The 25,443-nt window shown below is 34.4% G+C and overlaps 1 protein-coding gene across 3 annotated transcripts in view; it reads left to right on the top strand.

Annotated features, from left to right (window-relative positions):
* The window catches only part of LOC123678795 (growth factor receptor-bound protein 10-like), a 453,358-nt gene extending 429,217 nt beyond the window's left edge, over window positions 1-24,141 (top strand). For all 3 annotated transcript variants that reach the window (XM_045616020.1, XM_045616021.1, XM_045616018.1), the window contains 2 exons: window positions 10,271-10,536; window positions 19,448-24,141. In XM_045616020.1, the coding sequence (XP_045471976.1) occupies window positions 10,271-10,536; window positions 19,448-19,853 (672 nt within the window). In that variant the 3' untranslated portion in view covers window positions 19,854-24,141. The remainder of the gene's footprint in view (window positions 1-10,270; window positions 10,537-19,447) is intronic.
* The last annotated feature ends 1,302 nt before the right edge of the window (window positions 24,142-25,443 follow it).

Genomic DNA, 25,443 nt, shown 5'->3' with positions numbered 1-25,443 from the left:
AAGACCACAGAAATAAAAGTTGGAAAGAGTTCAGTATAACAAGTTCATTCAGTTAGGTTTTTGGAAGTAATCATTGATTCAAATTTAAATTGGCCAGATCATATTACCGAACTCTGTTCCCTTTTATCATATGTATTAGCATCTACAATCATTATCAGCTTGATCAAAAAGATCGTTCACAAATATCGAAAATAGTAATGGCCCCAATATGGAACCCTGAGGTACGCCACACCCAATTTCAACGAAAAATGAACGCACGCCTGCCACCTCGACCAATTGCATTCTTTTACAAAAATATGATTTTATTGAATCATTAGACCTATCGAGTTCACTTTCTCCAGTAATACAGGGTGGCCACTTTTTCAATGGGATTGTATTGGTAACTTTTAAACCATAAGAGTTAGAAGGTCGGTCAAATGGAGAAAAAGTTGCATGCATAGAAGCATTATCAAGCAGTTCAAATAAATCGAGATTATCAGGGCCGCTTTTCGAGATATCATAAGAAAAGTAAATTATGTCATTTTGATTTTTTTTTTTCCCACTTTATTTCAAATATTATCAAAAAATGTTACAGGAATTTTTTATTCGACAGTAAATTATCCTCAATTTGACGGAATCAGATTTCGTATCCAACGTTTCGTACTCTCTGGGCCACCCTCAACCTCATTTTTTTCAATACGGACCTGCATATTTTATGACATTTTTCGAAATAACTCTTTACGCTGAATTCAACGATATATCATACAATGTCATTCAAAGTTGATTTCAGGTGATTTTAACCCTCATCCAAATTTAATGGTGTGTATGTAAGAAAAAACAAGTCTATTAACGATATCAATGTTCTGACCCAAATTCAATCGAACCCAAAAAAAAAACGAGTCCTACTGTGGCCAGTGAATGGAATTTTTCAAAAACTGCTGTTAATAAAATAGTCTAGAGACGCGAATACAATGATTTTGAATTTGAATACCAAGCCTTGCAAAAATTATATCGTATAATGATCTAAAAATAAAGTTCGATTCTGTAATTTGTTTCAACGATTCAAATGACAAATACAACAATAGTGATACCTCGCGAGAAAATGGAGAATGTTTTGGAAGGTACTCAAGTAGACCAAACAAGCAAATGTAAAAGAAGTATGGGTTCCAGAACCGTAAAGTGCAATTTACAAAATGGTGGACATTTCGAACACTTACATCATTAATTTCCATTTACTTTCGAATAATCATTTGATTTTTCTTTCATTAAATGATACTTTCGTTTAATTATTATAAATTGAAATATTTAAAGGATTATTATAAAAGAAGAACCAAGAAACCAGTATACTGGTTTCTTGCTCTGATTCTAATATGTTCCATTTGGTTCAAGATGGGTAAGTTGATTTTCTTATCGAAATTTATTGCATATTGCATGTTGTTAATTAAACTAAATGAAGGTAATACAGATCCGACCCAAAGAAAATTGGAAAAGGGTCAAAATCACCTGAAAATCTACTTTGAATGACATTGTATGATATATCGTTGAATTCAGCGTTGAAAGTTATTTCGAAAAATGTCATAAAATATGCAGGTCCGTATTGAAATAAATGAGGTTGAGGGTGGCCCAGAGAGTACGAAACGTTGGATAGGAAATCTGATTACGCCAAATTGAGGATAATTTACTGTGGAATAAAAAATTCCTGTAACATTTTTTGATGATATTTGAAATGAAGTGGGAAAAAAAGAAAAATCAAAATGACATAATTTATTTTTCTTATGATATCTCGAAAACCGGCCCTGATAATCTCGATTTGTTTGAACTGCTTGATAATGCTTCTATGCATGCAACTTTTTCTCCATTTGACCGACCTTCTAACTCTTATGGTTTAAAAGTTACCAATACAATCCCATTGAAAAAGTGGCCACCCTGTATATCATGCGAAACATGGTCAAATGTTTTACTCAGGTCCATAAAAAAATGACAAGCATTTCTCCTTATTTTCAATACTTACATAAAGCTCAGTAATGTTCTTCTTGGGTGAATAAACATCAACACCAAATAAATCAGCAATGAAGCAATAGTGGTGGGATACGAGGATTTACAGGTTGATTAAAAATCTATAAAAATGTGCAAAGAACTTACTTATATACTTGTTCTTTTATTCACTAATTTCGACATTGGAGACTTCTTATACCTATACTACATAGTTCTGTTGTATCCTAGGCAGTATTTGACCCAAAATATGAAGGAGCACTCAATTCACGTTAGTACTTTCATCCTCTCTTTTCGATATTCTGCTTGAATTTCCATTTTTATCCTATGGTTCTATTGTGTGGAAGAAGAACACAACTCCCATCAATAAGGGCGATTAAATTGCCACACTTAGTTCTTAGTTCTTCTCTTAGAAGACTGCAAACCAGCTGAGGGTGATGCAGAGAACGATGGAACGAACTATGCTCAATGTCAGTCTTAGAGACAGAAAAAGGAATTAAGTTGCGACCAAGAATGACGGAACGCAGTGTAGGTAGACCACAGAGAAGATGGCTTGATGATGTAAAACAATATGCGGGAAATATATGGTTTCAGATAGCTCAGGACAGGACAGCATGGAGGAACATGAAAAATGCGTACATCCAGGAGTGGATAAGGGAATGCTGACGAAGAAGAAGAAGAATTTGCCACGCTGCAGCAAGTATACTATTTCTGGCAATGAAAGTGACCAAATTGACAAATGCTATTTACACATACTAGAATATATTCAAAGGGACCAGTAAGAAAATTAATTTCCTGTTGATTCTACACCCTAATAAATTTCTATTCACTTAGAAAACTCTTGAATATTGAAAATATTCTGGTATATTCACATGAGTTTGAATATACTTTATCCAAACAAAAAGAGAAAATCAGTTACCCAACGAACTAAAACCAAGGAATGCTCATTTTATTAATCCACCTATGGACCACACCGATCAATGAGAATCATTAGAAATATAATGAATAAGTAATAGCTGCAGCCATTGAAAGTAAACATGCATGCTGTGGAACGAGGACTATATTAGCCAATAGAAACAACCAAATCTACACATTCTGGTTCCAGGGACGAACCGCTATATTACAAGGGTTTATTTGAAAGTACTGTTAGGCAATGAATACCCTAGCTCCATAACTGGAAATTTGGAAACTGGAAATCTGGAATCTTGGTCAACCCTTGTAGTGACTTTGGATATACTATGCCAACAAGTACATATACTAAGTATACAGGGTGTTTCCTAAACATGCGGCAAAAATTCAGGGGGTTGTTCCTTGGACTATTTTAAGCATGTTTTGTCCTAAGATGATTTTTGAAAAACCTCTTTGTTTCGAAGATACAGGGCGAACAACATTTTTCATATTTTTAAAATTAATAATAGTTTAAATAAAAATGCGTACCGCACTGTGTTTACTAAGTAGGTACAATTTATTTTTAAATTTGTTTAACCACATTCCAATTACTAAAAACGGCCAGTTTTTTGACTAAAAATTGATAAGTGCAGATGGTAAAGGAATACAGATTAAACACGGTTTTCATTTGAATTCGTTTTGTGATGTATTAGCAATTTTTAGTCAAAAAACTGGCCGTTTTTAGTAATTGGAATGTTGTTAAACAAATTTAAAAATAAATTGTACCTACTTAGTAAACACAGTGCGGTACGCATTTTTATTTAAACTATTATTAATTTTAAAAATATGAGAAATGTTGTTCGCCCTGTATCTTCGAAACAAAGAGGTTTTTCAAAAATCCTCAAAGGACAAAATATTCTTAGAATAGTCCAAGGAACAACCCCCTGAATTTTTGCCGCATGTTTAGGAAACACCCTGTATAATGATGCAGCAAATAAAAACTACCAACTGCAGTTTATGTAATAATGCAGAAGAGACAATCCAACACCTATCCTCTGGTTGCTCGAACTAAATACCTTGCACGTCATAACAATATGGGGAGTAGTCCATCAACTAATGTGTATGAAGCGAGACCTGTTACAAAACTTCACACCAGGCCACCAATATGTTCCACAAGAGCTGTTCGAAACACATACACACAAATTTACTGAGACTTCACATTAATAACAGATCAAAGTCTAGGCCAATACAAACCCTCTATGGTGGTGTGGAACGAACAACATGGAATTGCCTACAAAATCAATTTCGCAGTGTCTCAAGATAATTACCAATTGAATAATATGGTAAAAAATCGCGAAATATGAAGCATCGAAAAGGCAATTGAGAGTCATGTGTCAACTCAAAAAGATGCAAAACATGCCCAAAAATCCTATTCTATAATCTTTGACCTTTTATTTCAATAGTTGCGTATAGCCTACCAAATACATACAATTTTTATGCGATTCGGTTTGGACTTGGTAACGGTGATAATTCAGGTATAATAAAATGCAAATCCTACATCGATTTCCGATATAAAATTTTGCATCGCTTCATCATTAGCTTTTGATTCATTTAAAGCTTGCCAATATTTAAATCCTGCCTAAATCTGAAGTACAGTACATTCAATATGTGATGATTTTTGTTGGGTTCAGCGATTCAAAGTTTCTATCATTAATTTGGATTTATATTTCGGAATATATATTGATATCGAATTCGATGAATATAGAAAATCATCACAGATAACATAAATAGATTCGAACTTCAATCAGTTTTCTCCACGATTGCGTATAAACTTAAGCTGCACATCTATTGTGAACTTGAAAATTGCTGGTTATACCAGGTGAATTTTCTAAGTGGAATCAATTAAAATCTGGAAAAGAGAACTTCTCATGGAAAGACGTTTAGAATAATGATGGATAATTGATGGTTTTGGGGAGGATGTCCCCTTCTGCTTCTACCTGTTTCATTTCCTTGTGAGGAGAGGGCCCAACTTCGAAATTCTAAAAGGCAATTAATATCAATATAACTTACAAAAATTTTGTATGTGAAATTTTTTACGATTCGTCACAGATGGCTCGAATTTGAATTTTCGTTTTCAGTTCCATTAATCGTTCTCGTGAAGTTAATCTATGGATATCAGTAGATTACAGTACCGTATCTAGGACGTGGCAAAGGTGGCACTTGCCACGGGCGCAAGGCCCACAAGGGCGCCCAAAAATATCAAAAGAAAAAAATATTGGAGCTCCAGGCGAAATAATTCGAAAGATCACAATTCGGTTTTCATGTTAGACCTATATACGCCTCGCAACGAGCGATGCCGAGAAATCTGGAAACATTTAAAATATTGCTAACCTTCTATAGAATTTGCCCAAAATGATCTCAAAATCAACAAAACTTTAGTTTAAGGGAAGAAATAATATAAATGTGGCTATGTTCAAGCGTGTCGTAATCTAGTCATAAATATATCTTTTGAGCGTCGGTATGTTCAGAGGTGCCACATTCAGATCATAAATATTAGGGTCGAGCTTCGACATGTGTTATTACCCCTATTTTAACGAGTTTTTTGCGCTTTATCAAACTTGTCGGTATTTCTTCGACAAACGGTAGCATTTATTTTTGAAGTGCGGCGGTTTTTTTTTTTTCATACAATTTTATAAGGATCGATTTTTCAGATCTTCAGGAGTTATCTCTTTATAGTGTTTATATGTACCTATATGAATATCAATGGTTTCAATAAAAATGAGTAAATATACAGGGTGTTTATGATTAGGTGCGAAAAAATCAGGGGGAGATTCAAATAATAGGGTGGGTCTTTCACATAAACTTTTTTTGAGCTCTTCCCCGCTTAGTAGAAAAAGTAGTTTTTATTTTGTGAAAAGGTGATAAATGTTTTTTTGTTACATTCATTTTATATTTGTAACAGTTCTCTAAAAAATATCGTTTTGACATCATTTTTCTCTTGAAAATCAAAAAATTCACGAAAATAAAGTTGAGCTGACATTTCACGCGAGCGAGAAGGCATTCGAAAAAATTGTTGGTGGTGTTTCTCTATGATTCCAAGGGGTAGAAAAAGCCACCCTCCAAACTTGTTTCGCGATAACTTTATTCATATTTTACAATGAGTAAATTAATTTTGGATAGACTAATCTATTCTTAAATGAGGTCTCTTGTAATTTTTTGCTTTTATTCACAGTTTTCGAAAAAAAAAACATCAACAAATACGTCTGAGTTGTGGAGGTTGGAATTATTTTCGACCTCAAATTTATCCAATAGGCGGATGTCAAAACGATGATTTTATCGAGAAATGGTACAAATATGAAATGAATGAAACAAAAAAAAACAACAATTATAAACTTTTCACAAATTGAAAACTACTTTTCGGGAGCCATCTTTAGGGGGCTACAGCTAAGGAGATGGAGGTGCAAAAAAAAAATTTATATGAAAAACCCACGCTATTTTTTGACAAGTAATTTCTCCCTGAATTTTTGCGCAACTATATCATATACACCCTGTATAATATTGGTTATTATTTTAAAACTTCAACGAAAGCATATGACTCAAATTATGAATAAAAAAATATTATAAGAAACTATAATGGCCGAAAAAAAAATCATCGAAAATGGGGGGCGCTGTCTAACATATTGCCACAGGCGCAATTGTACCTAGAAACGGCTCTGGTAGTTTAATGCGTGTACTGTCCATGAGAATTTTGAATATCAATCTTTGTTGTGGCTGATAAAAATACTTTTCATTGAAATGAATGTATTAAATCTACTCGTTCCTCTCGCCGAAAGGGCTCTGCCCCTTGAGCTAGGAATGGATCATCATCAACGGAGAGTAATTCGTCCTTTTCCTCCCAAACTGCAGAAGAACGTTTCAGATAATCAGAACCTTTCACGGAACAACAACGCTCAACAAAATCATTTCCTGATTTCATGGGAACAAGGTGGTTTGAAACATTTAAAAATAACGAATACCGTACTTTATATGATTTGCACTGATTATCAACCCATCTCTATTAGTGGAAGACCAAGGATTTCATCTTTGGAAAGTAGCTGCTCCGCAGTATAAATTACCATGTAGAAAAACGATGTTTGATTTGACACAGATAAATATGATACAGTTGCCAATGTCTTTATCGAAAATTGAAAAATTGGAAAGTACTACAATAACGACAGACATTTGAACTGAAACTATGCAGAAAAGGAGCTTTTTAGGTATCACGTTGCATTTTTTTGATGGTTACCAAATTATTCCAGAACATTGGGTGTATATGAGTTGAATAAAAGTCAATTGATCATTTATACAAAATTTCGATTGGAATTAAAAGTATACATACTTGGTTCAAGCACAGTGTTGGGGCGAGTGATGAAGTGAGTTACCCAGTGAATAACCTAATAACAAAAAATAATTCTTCGGCAACCGTCCGGGAAGTGCTCACTTCCCGGACGCTTTTTCTCTGAGAAAGTAGCATTTCCCAGCCTAGTCCGGAAAGTACGTACTTCCTGGACTAGGCCGGAAAAGAATCATAGAATCCATAGCAACCGAGATAACGGCTGACAGTTCAAAAACCCTATTTTCCGGACTTGTTACGTAATAGTAATTTACGTAACAAGTCCGGAAAATAGGGTTTTTTTGGACGAATAGACAAAATTGGAAAGTCTGTGAGTCCAAAAAAACCATTTTCGGGCGTGTTGCGTACAATATTTTTTCGGCAACCATGTAAAATAACACTATCGCTGCTGTTTCCATATTTTATTGTGATTGCGATCAAAAAACATGCAAATTTTTGGCAACTAATTTCATATGAACTGTCAGCCGTTATCTCGGTTGCTATGGATTCTATGATCCTTTTCCGGCCTAGTCTAGGAAGTACGTACTTTCCGGACTAGGCCGGGAAATGCTACTTTCTCAGAAAAAAAGCGTCCGGGAAGTGAGTACTTCCCGGACGGTTGCCGAAAAATTATTTTTTGTTATTAGGTTATTCACTGGGTAACTCACTTCATCACTCGCCCCAACACTGTGCTTGAACCAAGTATGTATACTTTTTATTCCAATCGAAATTTTGTATAAATGATCAATTGACTTTTATTCAACTCATAAATAATAAAAAATATAGGTTCTGATTAGAAAATCTTGAGTTTGGATGAATTTGAGTTGTCCAAGTTCATGATCTCAAAGCACCTTTTACATTTTTTATCCAAACAGAAGACAGTCTCATAATACTACGTATTTGTAGAATCGAAAATGGAAAAGGTTTCTTCGAAAAAAAAATTTCTGCAGAAATATTCAAAAAAATGTGAGCCCCTGTCGCCACTTTTTTTTGCTGAAATTGTCATTAAAAAAAGCTATCTAATGCTGCTATAATACACTGAGTGTGCCATTTGAAATAAGAAATTATATAAAACCCTTGTTAATACAACTATGAAAATATAAAGCATGTCGAACTTTTGTCAAAAATAGAGCCTCAGCTCGATTTCCTTCCTTCTCTTAGTATGAAAATGTCTTCGGTCAAGTTTCTATATTATCGTTATCCAGCCCTATCGAAATTGGGGCCGATACCAAAGATTGCAATTTCTTCGATCAAAGTTCATTGATAACATAAAAGAAAATTATGATAGACTTTCCGATGCGCCAGCAGTTTCAGGTTTCTGTTTCATTTTCTGGAGAATGAACTCTTCTCAACTTTTTATTGGGACTTCAGAGAGCAGTTCCTTTCGCTGACTCGGGGAGTTGAAACTTTCCAGGCCTTTGTTGGATGTTTTGGAATGTTTTTCCGACCGGTTTTCCATTCTGCCTGTTTTCGGAGTACGAATGTTAGGCCTGTCGAATATTTTATGCCAATAACAGGCTCGCATTTCTAGAAGTTTTTCCGATGGAAGATGTCAATAACATAATAAGACGTTACGGTTGAACATCTGCTAAAAATTCCGTCTATTATATCCATGGATGGATTATATTCAAAATTGAGTCTCTTTTTTTTTAATTTCCACTTTTTATTATATGAATACAAATTGTTTCGCTACTTCAGATTTTAAGTTTTGAATAACAGATATTTTAAGGTGCAACTATCTCCTAGATAGATAACTATAGGACAATTAATGGTTTTCAGAAAGTTATTCAGAAGCGACGAATTGTTAACTTGCTGTTAGTCGTTTAGTAATATTCAATTTTATTTGTGTCTAATTATTTTTGGTGTTTTTAGGATTATGAGAGCATACACTCTTATACAAGGTGTCCAAAAAGGGTATCGGGTGTTTGTTTTGTCGCTGCATTTAAGAATGAGTGACGGGTGGGATTGTGAAAGGGATCGTGATCTCCGCAATTTTTTGGAGTTTCAGTGACGATGGAGCAGTACCCAGGAACGCATCGCGCTTTTTGCGTACGAGAGTATTATCACAACAGTGATTCAATAGTAGCTTCTCAACGTTTATATCGTGAGGAATATCGTACACGCCATGTACCAAGTGATGACTCCATTAGAAAATGGATCCGAATGTTCGAAAATACAGGTGCGACGATAAAAATTCTAGAATTTGAACGCCCTCGTTCAGTCCGCGACGAAGAAACGGTCCTTATTTTCATGAAAATCGACGAGGCCAACCACTCAATGTAAATAGTGACCGTTATTGCGATATGCTGCGAAACTTTTTGGGTCCAGAGTTACTGAAATTTCAAGGTTATAATTCAAGAACGTGGTTTCAACAAGATGGGACCACTCGCCATACAACAAATCAAGCAATGGTAGCTGTTAAAGAATTATTCCCTAATGAGTTCATTTCGCGTAGGGGTAACATCAATTGGCCTCCCAGAAGCCCCGACCTTAGTCCACTTGACTATTTTGCATGGGGGCACATTAAAAGTAAGGAGTATGAGAATATTCCAATAAATTTGACCCAATTGAAGCAAAACATATAAGGTCAGAAATGGCAGCAATATCGAGAGCTATGTGTCAGCGTGTGATCACCAATTTTCGTTCCCGATTAGAAGAGTACCAGCAGCGTAACGGTCACCATTTAGATAACATAATCTTTTCCGAATAATTTTCCACTTCATGCTGTAATAATTAACAATAATTTTTTTTTGTAATTGTAACTAGTTTTTGTTTTATCGAACTTACAAATACCCGATACCCTTTTTGGACACCTTGTATTATTATACATTCAATTTTGGGTATAGTGAGGAGAATTTCGGAACAATGATTAAAAGTATGTCCTAATTCTAACAAGTCATTGGAATATGTTGAGGTGTTCTCGATGTTGAGAAAACTAAAAATAAAAAAAAAATCTATTCATGCAACATAGTATATTCATTAACATAGTAATTCAATTTAATACTCAATCATTTTCAATTTGTGTTTCTATTGTTTCAGGAATCTATACGAAGCAGGGTAGCAATGGATTTCACAGGGAAACAGGGTAGAATAGTTGAAGATCCAGTAGAAGCCAATGAAATTGCTCTAGCAGAAGGATATATGTGGAAAAGGCGCCATAAAGTACCGGCAAGACGACCATTAAATCCAAAATTGAATGAAAACCACGTAGATGTAGGAATTCACACCATGCAGCCTTGGTTTCATAGCAACCTCACGAGAGATCAGGCATCTTCGTTAGTTACCAGATATGGAGAAGGAGATGGGTGAGTTTAAACAAATTAAAAATTTGCTCATATATGACCTTAACCAACTATTCGATTGTTATTTAAAACAGTTTTAAATTATAAATTGTTAGTCAAATTTGTAAGTAGTTATTCGATTGTTATGTAGTGTTATATTCTAAACAATAAATCGAATCAAATAAAAAATAAATAGGTTTGTGTAATATTCCACAGGTTGTGAAAATAATTAATTTTGTTCGTATAGTGACAGTTTAGTATATACAATAGAGCACCAACGAATATACCAATACCACCTCACATTTTTATACACGGAGTCACAGTCTATCAAGAAATGAGAAAGAAGTTACCAACTGTTGTTAGGGATGTCAATATTATTATTAGAAGGCTGAAGGACCCTAGGTCGGTGGCCTTTTGTTTAACAATAAATAACAGTTACTACTACTACTACTATTATTAGAAAACAATCTCCAATAATTGTATCAAGACAAACGTTACCATATTAAGAAGACATTATTAAGATTTCTATGTGAAGAAGACATCATTTCACATACATACCAAACCAAACAAGAGAGGACCTAAAGGGTTGTTATCCAAAATCTTCATTTCAGAGTCCTTACAGACGACATATAAACAGAAATGGAAGAGTTAGAACAAACTCAGAAATATCAGCAGCATAAGAGACCGGACGAAAAATCCACTTCCACTTTTTTATGTTTACTTAGAACCGAGGAAAAACAATAAAGAAATATGCCAAATTCATACTAAATCAAAGAATAAGTAACGAGCCACGAAACAAAAACAGGAAACAATTGAAGGTACCAAGTATAAAGAATACGAACCCTTAAAATCCTTCTGCTGTAGATCGTATATGTCATATATGTGTGTTAAATTTGGTCAAGAGCACGATTCTAAAACTTGCAATAAATCCTCTCCAACAAAGTGTGCATTATGTGAAGGAAATCACCCATCCAATTATAAAGGATGCCAAGTCTACAAACTTCTAACACATACGAAGAGCCACAACAAAGACCTCAGACAACCAAACATTGCAGAAACATACTCACCAATAGAACAAAATCCGAAAATAATAACAACTAAACCAGAAAAAGAAGATCTTATCCCCAAGCACTCCAACAAACCAAGGAACAAGAAGATAATTTTTCTCAGAAGCAACACATTCCCTAGAATCTGTGATGACAACTTTTCTCGCAGACCCATCTATGATCATGAAAATGATAAACCAAAACCAGACTCAAAAATGTCCTAGTTGATACCTAGAGCTTCATGTAATGCCAACGGCCTTCTGAACCATAAAAATGAAATAGCAGCCCTCATGAATATATTTTAAATAGTCATCATGTTGATATCGGAAACACATTTCACTGAGAGAAAAGTTTTTAGTCTTCCACAATATATAACTTACTCTGCTGAACATCCCGTTGGCAGAGCACATGGTGCTTCAGCTATTCTTACCCCAAGAAATCTCGAACACCATGCATTGCCCAATTTTATGAATGAAGTGATTCTGTATATACTCTTAGATTATAAACAGAAACTTGGAGCTTTGATTTATCAGCCATTTATTCACCACCACGACATAATATCACTTCCAATAAAGATTTACAATAGGAGATGACTGTAATATGAAGCATACTTACTGGGGATCACGATATCTTCTTAATGACGCAATCTGATGAATAGAAATCTAGATGACCGACTGATCCAAACAAAACCCTAAATCTTCTTGACTTTTTCGTTATGAAGGGTATTGCTAGTTGCTACATCCAAATATAATCAATCCCAGATCTGTCATCAGATAAGTCACCGATCTTGATAAACCTCAGTACAACCACTAAATTCTGGGAGGCTGAACCTGCTCTAACATAAATAGGACAAACTGGAACTCATTTCACCAAATATCAACTGAAAACACAAAACTAATCGTAAAACTTAGAACCTGAAGATCTGGAGATAGCCTCGAACTATATAATAGAAATGATTCAGAAAGCAGCCTTGGAAAGCACGCCTACACACTCAAGAAAAGATAAAAAATGCAATTACCTCTACGAATTCCAGAATTGGTGACCGCAAAACGACAAGCTAGAGGCTGATGGCAGAGATCTCGTAATTCAATGGATAAACGAGAATACAACAAAACTCCATGAAATCCTACAAGATTTGTAACATACATTTCAGCGGATGCGAGAATAATTGTTTCTTTCGTTCCCTCATTTTGAATATAAAACAACCGTAAGACACATTTTTTTTTTGATTTTGTAGTACGGAATTTTTAATTATTATTCATTCTTGTTAAAGTATATGTACCTACTTGACACATTGGAAAGTGAAATAGATGATTACAATCAATCAGTCAAGATCCAGGGATAGAATCATAAATGATTCAAATAAGAACAGAAAGAGGTTCCACCATCACTTACCCGAGATTGGTCGTCCTGGACCCCTTTGTTCTAACGACTTTGGGAATATCTTCAGTTCAGCTTAGTACAAACAAAAATCATTTAATTTGCCTTAGTTGGAGGTGTACTAACGAGGACAAGGAGAGTTGGTTTCCTTGTCGCTTTTCATTTTAAAGCCTCCGATTGTGTGACAGCCTTGTTTCACTACATTTTCTTGAATATTTGATATTTGAACCGTTTCGGGGATAGGAAGAAAGATACCTCTGTGATCCCCAATGGTTATTGGTCTTGTCTTTTTCTTCTCTATCTTGAAAAATTTGAGTACACTCACACCCAACAAAGTTACCTTTTTCACAAACATTCTCACAGTAAGTCCTTCAACTAACGCATTCAGAAAACTAATAAAAAGCAGTAATCAATTATTCATGCACATACATAAAAATGAAACAAGAAGCAAAAATAACTATAACTCACTTTCAGAACTAGGTCCAGCGAAAGAAAATATAGAATAGTATTTATATATACAATTGATGGATTTGGTAGAAGTAGGTTCATTGAAAAATATCTGCCTTCATCAGTTGATAACTTTTCAAGATACTAACCACTAACTAACAAATAAAGTTCTGAAAGGGGAAAAGATTGAATTAAGTTGATCCGATCAAATAAAGGTTTTTGGATGGAAAAGACATCCCACTGATATCAACTGCTGTAAATTTTCCTTTTTCAAAAGGTTCAAACGAGAGACTCAAAGCAGAAACGTACTCCAGTCGACGCAGGGCAGATCGACGTTAAGCATAAAAAATCTGGAGCACTGGTTTCCCTACAAACGAACAAACTAGCACACTCGATTCTGCTCGACACATTTTTCGTAATTTGAGCAATTTCAAAAATTCATAAAAAAATAAAGTTAGAGGTGAGAACTTTGGTTGATACCATGTATTGAAGCAGAAATCATGCTATTTTGGAGATCGTAATAACGATTTTGAATTCGAAATACGAAGTGAAATTTTTATCTGAATAGTTCAAACCAGGATTGATGAGTCCGGCCCTGGAATATTGAAATATTTAAAATCTCTCTATCTCGACATGTCTGCATGTGTCAATAACATACCAAGTTTCAATAAATTCCGCCGATAGTTTTGGTTCTGATGATGGTTTCATTATTTCCATGAATATGAAAACTCACCCAGTATTTTTATGAGAAAAGGAAAAAATTACTTATTTTAATCCATTCGTACAACCTAGTCCCATTCTACCTGTGATAAGAGTATGTACAGTTACCCCTCTGTATATAGCTGGCTGTATCAATCAAACATCCCTGCATGAGGTGCAGGATCTTACTGGCTCTCCCAACTGAATTGCCACTTGGGCGGTACGGAAAATTACTTCTTTAATGATGACGCCAAGGTCATTATGCTCCGTGCATAACAGTCCAGAACAGTGCCATCGACAAGATATTGGTGCTTTGGATTGCGTCCTCCAATATGGAGTTCAGATGAAGCAGCCACTGGCGGCACATCAATCCACCTGCACCAGATCACCTCGGACTATATCAGAAAGCGGGCATTGTAAAATAGTTTGATATCCTCTGCATATTGTGAAGAAAAAGCTGAAATTGAATTAGGGAAATCTGAAACACAAATCAAAAAAATAATTAGACTTATAAAAACAAAGCTCTGAGGAACACCTCTAACGACCACTTTGAAATTCGAAATCCTTATTAATGATGAACTAACGAAGGCAAGCAAATGAATTCCCTCTAATGCCTAAATGATCGAGTTTATAAGCAGACGATTGACAAGAATATGGTCAAAGCCTCGGGAGAAATCCAAATAGATAACATATACCGGTTTGGAAAATTTACTCGGAACCATGGGATTCAGCGTACAAATCTGCAAGTCGCTCTAGCTCGAATGGAACAGTGGAAGAATCGAAACATGAGTCACATGAGTGCGATGCCACATCAAATAAAATTCTGGTCTTCGTGAATGGCCGCTGGCAAGCTTAGTGGGGGATCTGTTAGTCGGGTCTGAAGTCTCGGTCTCGATGAAATCTACGCCTGCCAGCAGCCGTTTGCGTTATTTGATATGGTATGGCACTCATGTTTCGATTCTTCCGCTGTTCCATTGGAGCCAGAGCGACTTGGAGATTTGTACGCTAAATCCCATGGTTCCGAGTGAAATTTCCAAACCTGTATAGGTATTCCACAAACAAGAGACTTGATTCGGTGCTGAAAGTATTGCAGGAGACACGTGATGACTTACGCCAAGGTAGGAAACCGTACTGGCACCCAAAATTAAAAGATTTATGTTGTTTTTAAACAAGGAATGGAGCAACTTCTCAAACATTATTATCTCTCAGTAATCTTTGAGATGATAGGAAGGAGACTAATGTGACGGTAATGGTGTTGGAGCATAGTTTGTCCCCATTTTTGAAAATATGAGTAATAACAGGTATTTTTTCAAGCAGGTGGTAATTTACATGAACTAAACGTCAATATTATTGAGGGAGTTATCGCAATGAGAGGGATCTGAAGCACCATTTCAGCATTCCATCAAACATATTATCCAGATCAGGAGTGGCAGATGAATCCAACTCAGATAAATGTTTCATTACTTCCTCCTCGTAGACATTAATAGATTATTTTTCCAATGCACGGTTAACATAATAAGAATTTCATCTGTCAACCATGGCTAGATGACCACTTTCTTCCTGGTAAAACGAGCTACAGATTCCTCAGGATTCGTGCAAAAACATAACCAGTAACCAAATAATCCCCAATATTCATGTTACTCAAGAGACTATTCCAATCCTTACTAGATGAATGTTAATAGAGGGAATCATAATCATTAAAGATATCTTCTTCGTAGAGGTCTTGAGTGCGGAAGTCAAGTAAACTGAAGAGTTGACTCATTATGGTTTTAACCATATAGTTACAAACCTTATTGACTTGTCAATCAACCACACAGTAACTAAATTGAGCCAAGAGTATTTGTTGAGAGGAATCGATGATTCAGAATAATGAAAAAGTACCCAATATATCCGTAATAAATACAACTGGATTGAAGTTTTGTTTGTGTACGTAAAATAATCACTCGAATGTTCAAGCATAATTTTAGGAGAATTCTATCAGCAGGAGCAGATCATTGAAATAAACGTACTGAACTAACCGATCACCATGTTATACGAGTCTTTGATCTCCAAAGGGGCAATAGCTCTAAATCTCCTGACGCCAACTCAGTCTTTTATCGGATATTTATTGTTCACTAGCTGACCCGGCGAACTTCGTACCGCCCTATAATCAAGAAATTTCTGTTACCTTTTTATCTGAATTAAGTTAATTTCATTATTAAGTTCGAGCAACACAATGCAGGGGCTTTATTTTTAAACTTAAATGCCTTGCAATATTGACCAACAACGTTCATTGGTCCAATTAGCAACGATGTGTAGTGTACTGTAGTCAATTTCTTTGTTATAATTAAATGCAGCTCTATAGGGGTTAAACGCAACACTTCTATTTTGTTGGTTCCGGTTCCATCGATTCCGTTCAACTTCATTCCGCGTTTCACGTTGCTCATCAGTTTGACTTGCTCTTGTATTTCTTTGACTTGCAGCATTACGGGTTCTGCGACTTAAGTTTGTACGTCTAATTGCCGGCATTTTTAGAAACAAAAATTCAACTGAAAATAAGAAAAAAACTATAGTACCTATTTTTTTGTGAAAGTATGAAAATGGTCTATCAAAACTTTCCAACACTATATTAATTTGACTAACCTTGTTGAACAAACACTTCAGAAAAAAAACACACACTACAAATTATCCTGTAGAAACCATCGTGAAGAATACGCTAATAAATGGTAAATGAATTATTGTAGGTATCTTCTCATTATAACTCCGACCACAGACCAACTCCGACTGATATTCATTCATTCATTCTTGCTTGTTGGGCTCAACTTTTGGTTGTCACAAATTTGTTGGATTTCTCCTGATTTTCTCATATGTATCACATACAATTCAACCTTATGTCAACATACAATTTTATTTTTTCTCAAAGACTTGAGCAACCACTAAACATCCATGCCCTAAACACACACAACAAATTATCCTGTAGAAACCAATGTGAAGAATACACTAAGAAATGGTAAATTAATTATGTATGTATCTTGTTATTATAACTCCGACCACAGACCAACTCCGACCGATATTCATTCATTCATTCTTTCTCGCTTGTTGGGCTCAACTTTTTGTTATGTACCCAGTCACAAATTTGTTGGATTTCTCCTAATTTTCCCACATGTATTACATATAATTCACACTCGCATTCATCCATATGTCAACATACAATTTTTATTTTTTCTCAAACACTTGAACAACCACTAAACATCCATGCCCTCACCGGGATTCGAACCCCGGACTTTCGGTGCCTCAATCGAGATCTCTGTAGACCACGCCACGGAGGTGGCTCTGACCGATGTATTTGCGAAGAGCATATAAACACTATAAACTACGTTTCTTTGTTTCAATGTCAACTACGTGAATTATGCAACTTTCGTAATCTTTTCTTACATAAGAACCTTCTCCTAATAATAACAAATACAACAAAAAAAGAATTAGTTAAATCGGTCCAGCCATTTACGCGTGATGCCGTGACCAAGGGATAAAGGGATTCATTTTTATATATTTAGATATGATGTTTAAAACATCGTATAGAACTTGAAATTTTATACCCACAGACAAAATCTTGTTCGTAATTTTTAATTTAATTTAATTCAAAGACGAAAATATTCAGTAATTTTATTCGATATTCTTCTTGATTTTTTCTAGTTCTGATATCCGATCAATATGAAATTCTGAAACTTTTCAGCTGGAAATTGTTGTATCACAACATTCACAACTGAAAGTAACATTTCATTTCGATCGAACTGGTAGGCTTGAAACTATCAGAAAACGGAATTTCGAAAGTCCTTACCTACACAGGGTGATCAGCTATTGACCTTAGTTGTCGATGCTGCATTGCTAAATAAACTAAACTATACAGGGTGAGTCGAAAATGCATACCGAGCTTTCTGCGGGTGATAGTACATTGAAAACTAATTATAGCTTGATGGATAAACTTATGGCCCAAAATACATATTACGGGAGATATATCCTTCTGAAGTTGATAAAATTGAAATTATTTCTACGCATAACTTCTTAACAGTGACTGCCACCAGATTGAAATTTCATGCATAAATTTATGTTGTTAAAATAAATTTTTTATTAGAATTCTACATTTCTGGTATTGTTAGAAAGGGTGTTTTTAGAGGGTGAGTCATGATTTTTTGGGACAACTTCTTCGTTTTGGTGCAAAAGTAAAAACATTCGGTGAACCGAAGAAGATTACATGAAGAAGGTACTCTTATTCAAATACAAACAATTTTACCGTTTTCGAGAAATTTGAGTTTTTGTTGTCACATTATATCACCATATTCATTTATCGCTAGATTCATCAATGACCATAGAAGTTTATCCAAAAAAAATCATGACTGACCCTTTAAAAACACCCTTCTGTCAACAAGTCTTTTTGTTAATCTTCCATCGCCCACTTCTCGTCACATGTCCCGCCCAGTTCGATTTGAGCAAAATAGCCTCCACTGCGTCCCTTGCTCCTGTTCGGTTCCTTAATGTTCGAATCAAAAGCTTTTTCAACGTCCATGAATACAAACATTAGCGGTCTATTATACTCGATACATTTTTCGATAAGAACTCTGTTTGTCAGAAGGTGGTCATTTGTTGATAACCTTATCAAAATCCCGCCTGTTCTCTGGAAAGGAAGAGGTCCACATTATTTCACAGATATAAGTTAGGCCAATAATTGCCTAATAGGTAGAAGTCAAACAAAGGCGCGATTTTGAATTAGACAATGCAATGTCTAATTCAATGCAATATTTTCGTATATTTTTTTTATTACTTCAATAACTCCTCTAACATTTAGTTCAGTAGATTCCACTGGACTAACACTCCTAGACTTGCTCAGGCAAAGAAATTCGTGAAGATTTCACCTACCTACGCCAAAAAGCTCCTGAAGCTGTCGCGAACAGAGCTTCGGGTGATGGTGGGACTGCTGACGGGGCACTGTCGGTACAAACATCATTTGTACCGTATGGGTAAGTCAGCAGACGAGATTTGCAGGCTCTGTGGATCGGAAGTAGAAACGGCTGAACACTTGATATGCAAGTGTCCAGAGCTGGCTGGCCTAAGAACCATTCACATGGGCAAGCTGGTCCTGGATACCAGAGAGGTAACGGCCAAGGCCCCTAGGGAGGTTGTCAATTTTATTAACGTCGTTGACGACCTCCCTGGGTTTCTATGAATGAGTAGGGTAGTGAACAAAAGATCTGCATGGTCGCAGTTCCCGGAAGGCTTACCGAAGCAAAACGACCCCAGTTCAAATAATAATAATAATAATAATAGTTCAGTAGATTCTTCAGTTATTACTCACATTCGTGTAAATTCAATTTTTGTTTTGTTCACAGGGTGTTCATAGTGAGACCCAGCCGGACAAGTGAAGGAACATACGTCCTAACCTACAAATGTCAAGGAAAATTAGCTCACCAACAAATAGTGCCGATAATCGACAAGGAGAGAAATATAACAGTTTTCACATTGGACAACGGCTTAACGAAGTTCTACGATATTCTGCAGTTAGTGGAATTCTACACGGTGAACCTCGGACCGTTGATGTGTCGATTAACGCATTACATCACTGAGAATGCCAATATACAAAACCCAAACGTCCCTTCTCCCTCAAATGCACCGAAATATGTAAATGTTGCTGTGAATACCGATATATCTATACACAGCACTGAACAAACGAACCTCTTGGAGTCTCCTTCAGGGTCGTCGAAAACTACCTCTTCTCACTCACTGAGTTCACGCTGAGATGAGATAATGTATTGTTTATGTTCATGATGGACAATTGGGAAGAGTTCTCATATATTTCGCTTCATTACTTCTTTACAACAATGCTTCACGTGTGTTTCATTAGAGAAATGAATTTACTGGCAGGGTAAACTAACTCATTCTCACATTTAAAATGCTCGATTTGCATAAACTATGATGTGATGGTATTGATACTAAAACAATGAACAATGACTAAGATCCTCAAAAGCTCAACATTTTTCCTATTCCGGCATTGACAATTCGATCTTAAATTAAATCTTGAGCGATTTATTTGAAATACTACAAGTTACCGCCTATTCGAATGACAATTGCTTACTGTTATTTTTTCTTTGAACATACCAAATGAATCTAAACTAATCCATCAGGAATGATATAACGCATTAGCTATAGAATTTAGTAAATCATTATTTTTGTCAATCCAATCTGAAAATTTTCAATGGAATCAGACAGACCAAAAACATAACATTATATTTATTTATGAAGAATCAATATCCATACTTTTCGAATTATTTTCACTCAATGTATAATTCGTAATTATTCTGAATTATCTGTTGTTTTTCAATAAAAGTTTATATTTCTTCAATATTCAATGTGATTCAGGAATAGGATCGAAACCTGATGAAAATAAAATAGAGGTGTATAGAGGTATATTGTGTACGAAAATTAGAGTGAAAAAAAGGTGATAGGTAATTCAACACGTCGCTCAATAAGTTTCAGTCCTAACAAATAAAACGACAAATTTAGGAAATTCAACAAGATACACTTGTTCAATAGTATATTCAAATCAGCACCCCTCTAATGTTTCTATTCTTTATCTTGTGGAAGGATTCAACCCTGGAAAATACTTATGTATTTCAGAGAGGCCTCTTTCCCTGTATCATTTTTTCAAGGTCTGCACCAATTTACTCAGTACTAGACCTCAAATCTTAATTCAACAAAGTTAGTCTATTAAAATCACTGTAACTTTTGAATCAAACGTTCGATTGACATGTTCAGCAAGTGTCGTTTGGAGGATAGGCGTTCTCAAAAATCTTCGATTTATCCGCCAGCCAGTAATCAGGCCCAGGACTTATTGAGTGATGACAAAAAAAAAATTGAAACATTTCTAAAATTTGTTGATGAATATGGTTCTAATATAATTATTCATACTATCCAAAACGCCTTTGAAAAGTATCAATAAGCGTTCTTTTGTTTAAAATAGGAAAAAATTACGTCCACAATTAAAAGTAACCGGAAATGTCACAATGATTGTAAGGTGTGCTATGCAAATGTCACTGAAAAACCAGGAGCATGACTTCAAATCAATTTGACGGCACATGGTTGATTTGAATCTTTGCTAATAAGGATGCAATTTTTAACACATAAGCACAAATGAACATCATTGAAATTACTCTGTTTATACAAGGTGTTTCCAAGTTTGCGAATAATATTTTGAAAAAAGTGAATTGTCTACAAAAATCAATTCTTGCATGTAATTAATATATTTTTCATTATGATGCTATTTCCTGTTATAGTTTATCCAAAATCACTTGGAGGAAGCTGAAAATTTCTATTATACTAGGGTTGTCCAAGTTTCCAGAAATTCCTTTGGGACTAGTGAATTTATTACCTAACAATACTTTCAAATGAACCCCGTATTTAGCAGATCGCGGTATGCACTTTAAAGTTATATCAATACTTTATTACTTCATTAATTATAATACAGTGGCTATGACCAAGCATTTTTATGGACTACTAGTTCAAGTGACTTTGGATATACTATACCATCTTCTGAATTGAATTCGGTTTTTGATAGGTATCTTCAGTAAAAAAAAATTAAAAATCTATACAGAAAATGTTTCAGAACTGCATTATCTACATGCGGACATGACTAATCAAACGGAATGCCTTATTTTTTTTTCAAGAATGAGTTTGACGAAATAAATTCATATATTGATTTAGCGATTGAAAAGATCTCAAACAATAATTTGCTTTTCGCGTCAGATCATTGCTATTGCAATGATCTGATCATTGCAATATCTTTATTATTAATTGCATTCTTCAATAGATTTGTTGACTAAATCTTCTGTGAAAGGCTAGATGACAGTATTAAAGAATCTAAGAACTAATATCTATAGGCCATTCGGGAATTATTGACATCGAAGTAGGCCCTTCAAAGTCTAGCCGCAGTTTTACTGCTGGTTCCAAAATATCACTCAAAATTTCTGTGGATTTTTCAAAAAATTACTGAATGAGCCATAACCTACTTCTTTCGATTCTCCACAAACGCCCGGAATGTCAATAATTCCTGAACGCACTATCTATGATAACGATCGTTCATTAAAATTCGTGGTCAACAGTGATGTGGAGAAATTAGAGTTGATTATCTGTGATTACAACTAGCGCTCAGCTTGTACCATATTCATCCCAGATTCAAAGTATGTAAACAAATGTTAGTGATAATGATATAAGATAAGCGCTACTCATAGTCACAGAAAATCTAACTTCTCCACAGCACTCTTGACCATGAATTTGAATGAACGTTCGTTATAACACTATTTCGTGTCGCTTTGACGTTTTCTTTTTATTGATGCTGGCGTTCCGATTGATTTCTGTATTACTCAATTATTGATCGCCGTTTGGTTAAGTGACAGGGAAATTCGAATCAGATAGATAAAAGTGCCATAATTTACTTTAAAACTAGTGTTTATTGCCGAAATAAGGTTTTTTCAGGAAATAGCGTTTTGAAAATACTCCACAAATTCGCCCTTCGAATTATTTCTTATCAATTTCTAAACATCATGTATAGTATCTATGATATATGGGATCCCTATGAAACTGGAAAAGTTTTCACTGAAAGTATTTTATATATGAGGCATATCTGATAATGAAAATGAAAACCAAGTTTTGTGACTGATAAACTGAGATAGAGTGACCAATAAAATCATCAACAATAATAATACAAGATGCGAGACATAATTTTAAGATACGTTTATGAGAAGAAGTCAGTATTAATCAATATTAATTTTAACTGAAAAACAGGGTGTTGTAACTAGTTTATTTTTCTCAATTGATAGATACAAGGCTGTGGTTGCTTTTTGTGTTAGGATTAAATATGTATATTTAATCATTTTATATTTGTTGAATTAGTGTGTGTTGATGTTTCAGGATCGATGTTGAAATTATTGAAAATTGACAATTTTGATAATGATTATTTTTTTTTCAATCGGAACTTTAAGTTTTAGGTAATAAGACAAAACCAAAAACTCTTATATAATCACAAAGCAATATGTAACTGTTCTAACTACTACATAATTATCAATTACTCTTATATACTAAAGATAGATGTGATACTTTTTCAATCAAGACAAATTATATCTGTAGGGGTACTGTCCGAACTCTTCTCATTTTTTTCTTGATTTTCATTGAATAAGATTATGAATGTTCAAAAATTTAAGAAAAATGTATCATTTCAAAAAAGCGCTGATAGCTGAAGCTATAAAATTTTAAATGTGATATAAATATTAGTATAAGTAATTTTAGGTTAGATATTTCTTTCACTTCGAATTCAATTCATATTAAATCATTCTCAGCCAAAAATATAGTTTATTGCTTCAACTGATTCTAAAAAAGCCTGAAATGAAAAAGTACCTGAATCATTCTAAAAACTTTGAAAGATTTCTCATGATTTTTATATTTAAACTCACCAGAATATTCGAGAAATCGTAACTCTTGTTTTTGAAATATGGTACCAAATCAGCATAGGCAATAAACAATAAATTATTGATTTATACGAGTGCTATGTGTTCATATGGAGTATAAAAATTAAACATCTCAGAAAACTAATTTCAAGCAGACACCTTTAATTATTATATCGAAATGCATAAGAGAAATCAATGAGAAGATTAATTTTTAATACTTTTTAAAATCTACACAATTAATCGTACAAGCTTAAACCATAATTTTTCATTTGCAATTCTTCTAATTATAGAAAGGTAGCTCGTTTTGTGATTGATTAGTGTTTACTGTCTAATTCAGAATAACCTACCCTAAACTTAATTGTCTTTCTTTTAACATAAATGTCTCCATGAGCACAATTCATAAATACCTACAATGCTTGTAAATGACTTCTCAATATGATGAGTCAATTTTTTAGATTAGTGTAATTATACATTATTTTATTCAATTTAGAGACCATTTTTATATTTTATAACTATTTACTGATCGAATACTTTGCACAATCAATACCCAAGATCTTCTGTTTCTGAAATAAATATCAATATGAAAATCTGTTTTATTTGGCGATCAGATTCAACTGTGTAAAATAGATAAATCACTTGATAGTTCTCAATGAGTTTTCATCATATCATCAATTTAATCATCTAGGTACAGGGTGCACCAAATTCGATGCTCATTGAAAGCATCTCGAAAACTAAGATTTGGAGAAAAAATCTTCAAAAACGCCAGATTTATTTTAAATACTTAAATACCCGAGACTGCCTCGGCAGTACGGTAGACTGAAGAGTCGACTGTGGTGCCGAAGGTACCGGGTTCGAATCCTGGCTAGGTCATGGATGTTGTACATGTCTGGTGATGGTTAGGTTAAAGGCGAATGACCTTAGTGTCGATGCCTTCAAAAGACAACAAAAAAATGAATAAGATATCAGATCTTCATTCGTTCTCGAGTTACAGGACGTTTCTGAGAAATGGTCGTTTCAAATTTTTCGCTATATCTTGATTTCTGTACGAGATATAAAAAAATCTCTAGTAGCTATTTTTTAGTAATTTTCATTTTTTATGAAATAGGTACCTATAACAGGTCATACAAATTAATTACCATTTTACAGATATGGAGCAAAGTTGTTGTTTCTCAAATGGGACACCCTACCTTTTTCAAGGCTGTTTTTTACCCGCAGATTTGTAAGAAATTTCTAAAAAAAGTCATTCGTTTCGAAGATATTGAGTTTTTCAATTTAATTTTTGTTGGGGCACCCTATATATAAATATTTTTCATTTATTTTAAGATTTAATTAATTTTGTGTTTGTTGTATAATTTGTTATCCAGTCATATAGAAGGTCCCATTTAGAAAACACCAACCTCTGAATCGATAATTAATTTCTTATTGAATGGAAAAACCCTATATATAACTGAATTTAAATTAAACGATGGATACAAAATTAATTAATTATTGAAATAAATGAAAAATATTTAAAAATACAGGGTGATTCACGGCGATGGTCTATTAGACGTGTTTTCCGGAACTCGCAGACAACTCCACACAGTTAGAAATTGCGGTTTTTCTTCATTAAAATTTTTCCTCAATAACTTTCAATGTATTCATTTTAGGTATAGACATAGTATAAGGAAAGGATAGTAAGCCAGTGTAGTGCTTTATTCGATTTTGTTGATGTTGAGCGCCATCTAGTTGCACTCACGTTAAGCCTCGAATTTTACTGTCAAAAATTGGTCCGTAAAGTGGAGCCCTCTGAAAAAATTGATGTTATTTTGAAGAACTAAAATATTTGAAATAGAGTGGTCAGAAGATTTCTATATTTTGATATTTTTTCTGCTCTACAATAAGAATTTACG

The sequence above is a fragment of the Harmonia axyridis genome, chromosome 4, assembly GCF_914767665.1.
Source record: "Harmonia axyridis chromosome 4, icHarAxyr1.1, whole genome shotgun sequence".
NCBI lineage: Eukaryota > Metazoa > Arthropoda > Insecta > Coleoptera > Coccinellidae > Harmonia > Harmonia axyridis.
Note: the sequence above shows the minus strand (reverse complement) of the source record. Positions and strands in the feature narration are given on the sequence as shown.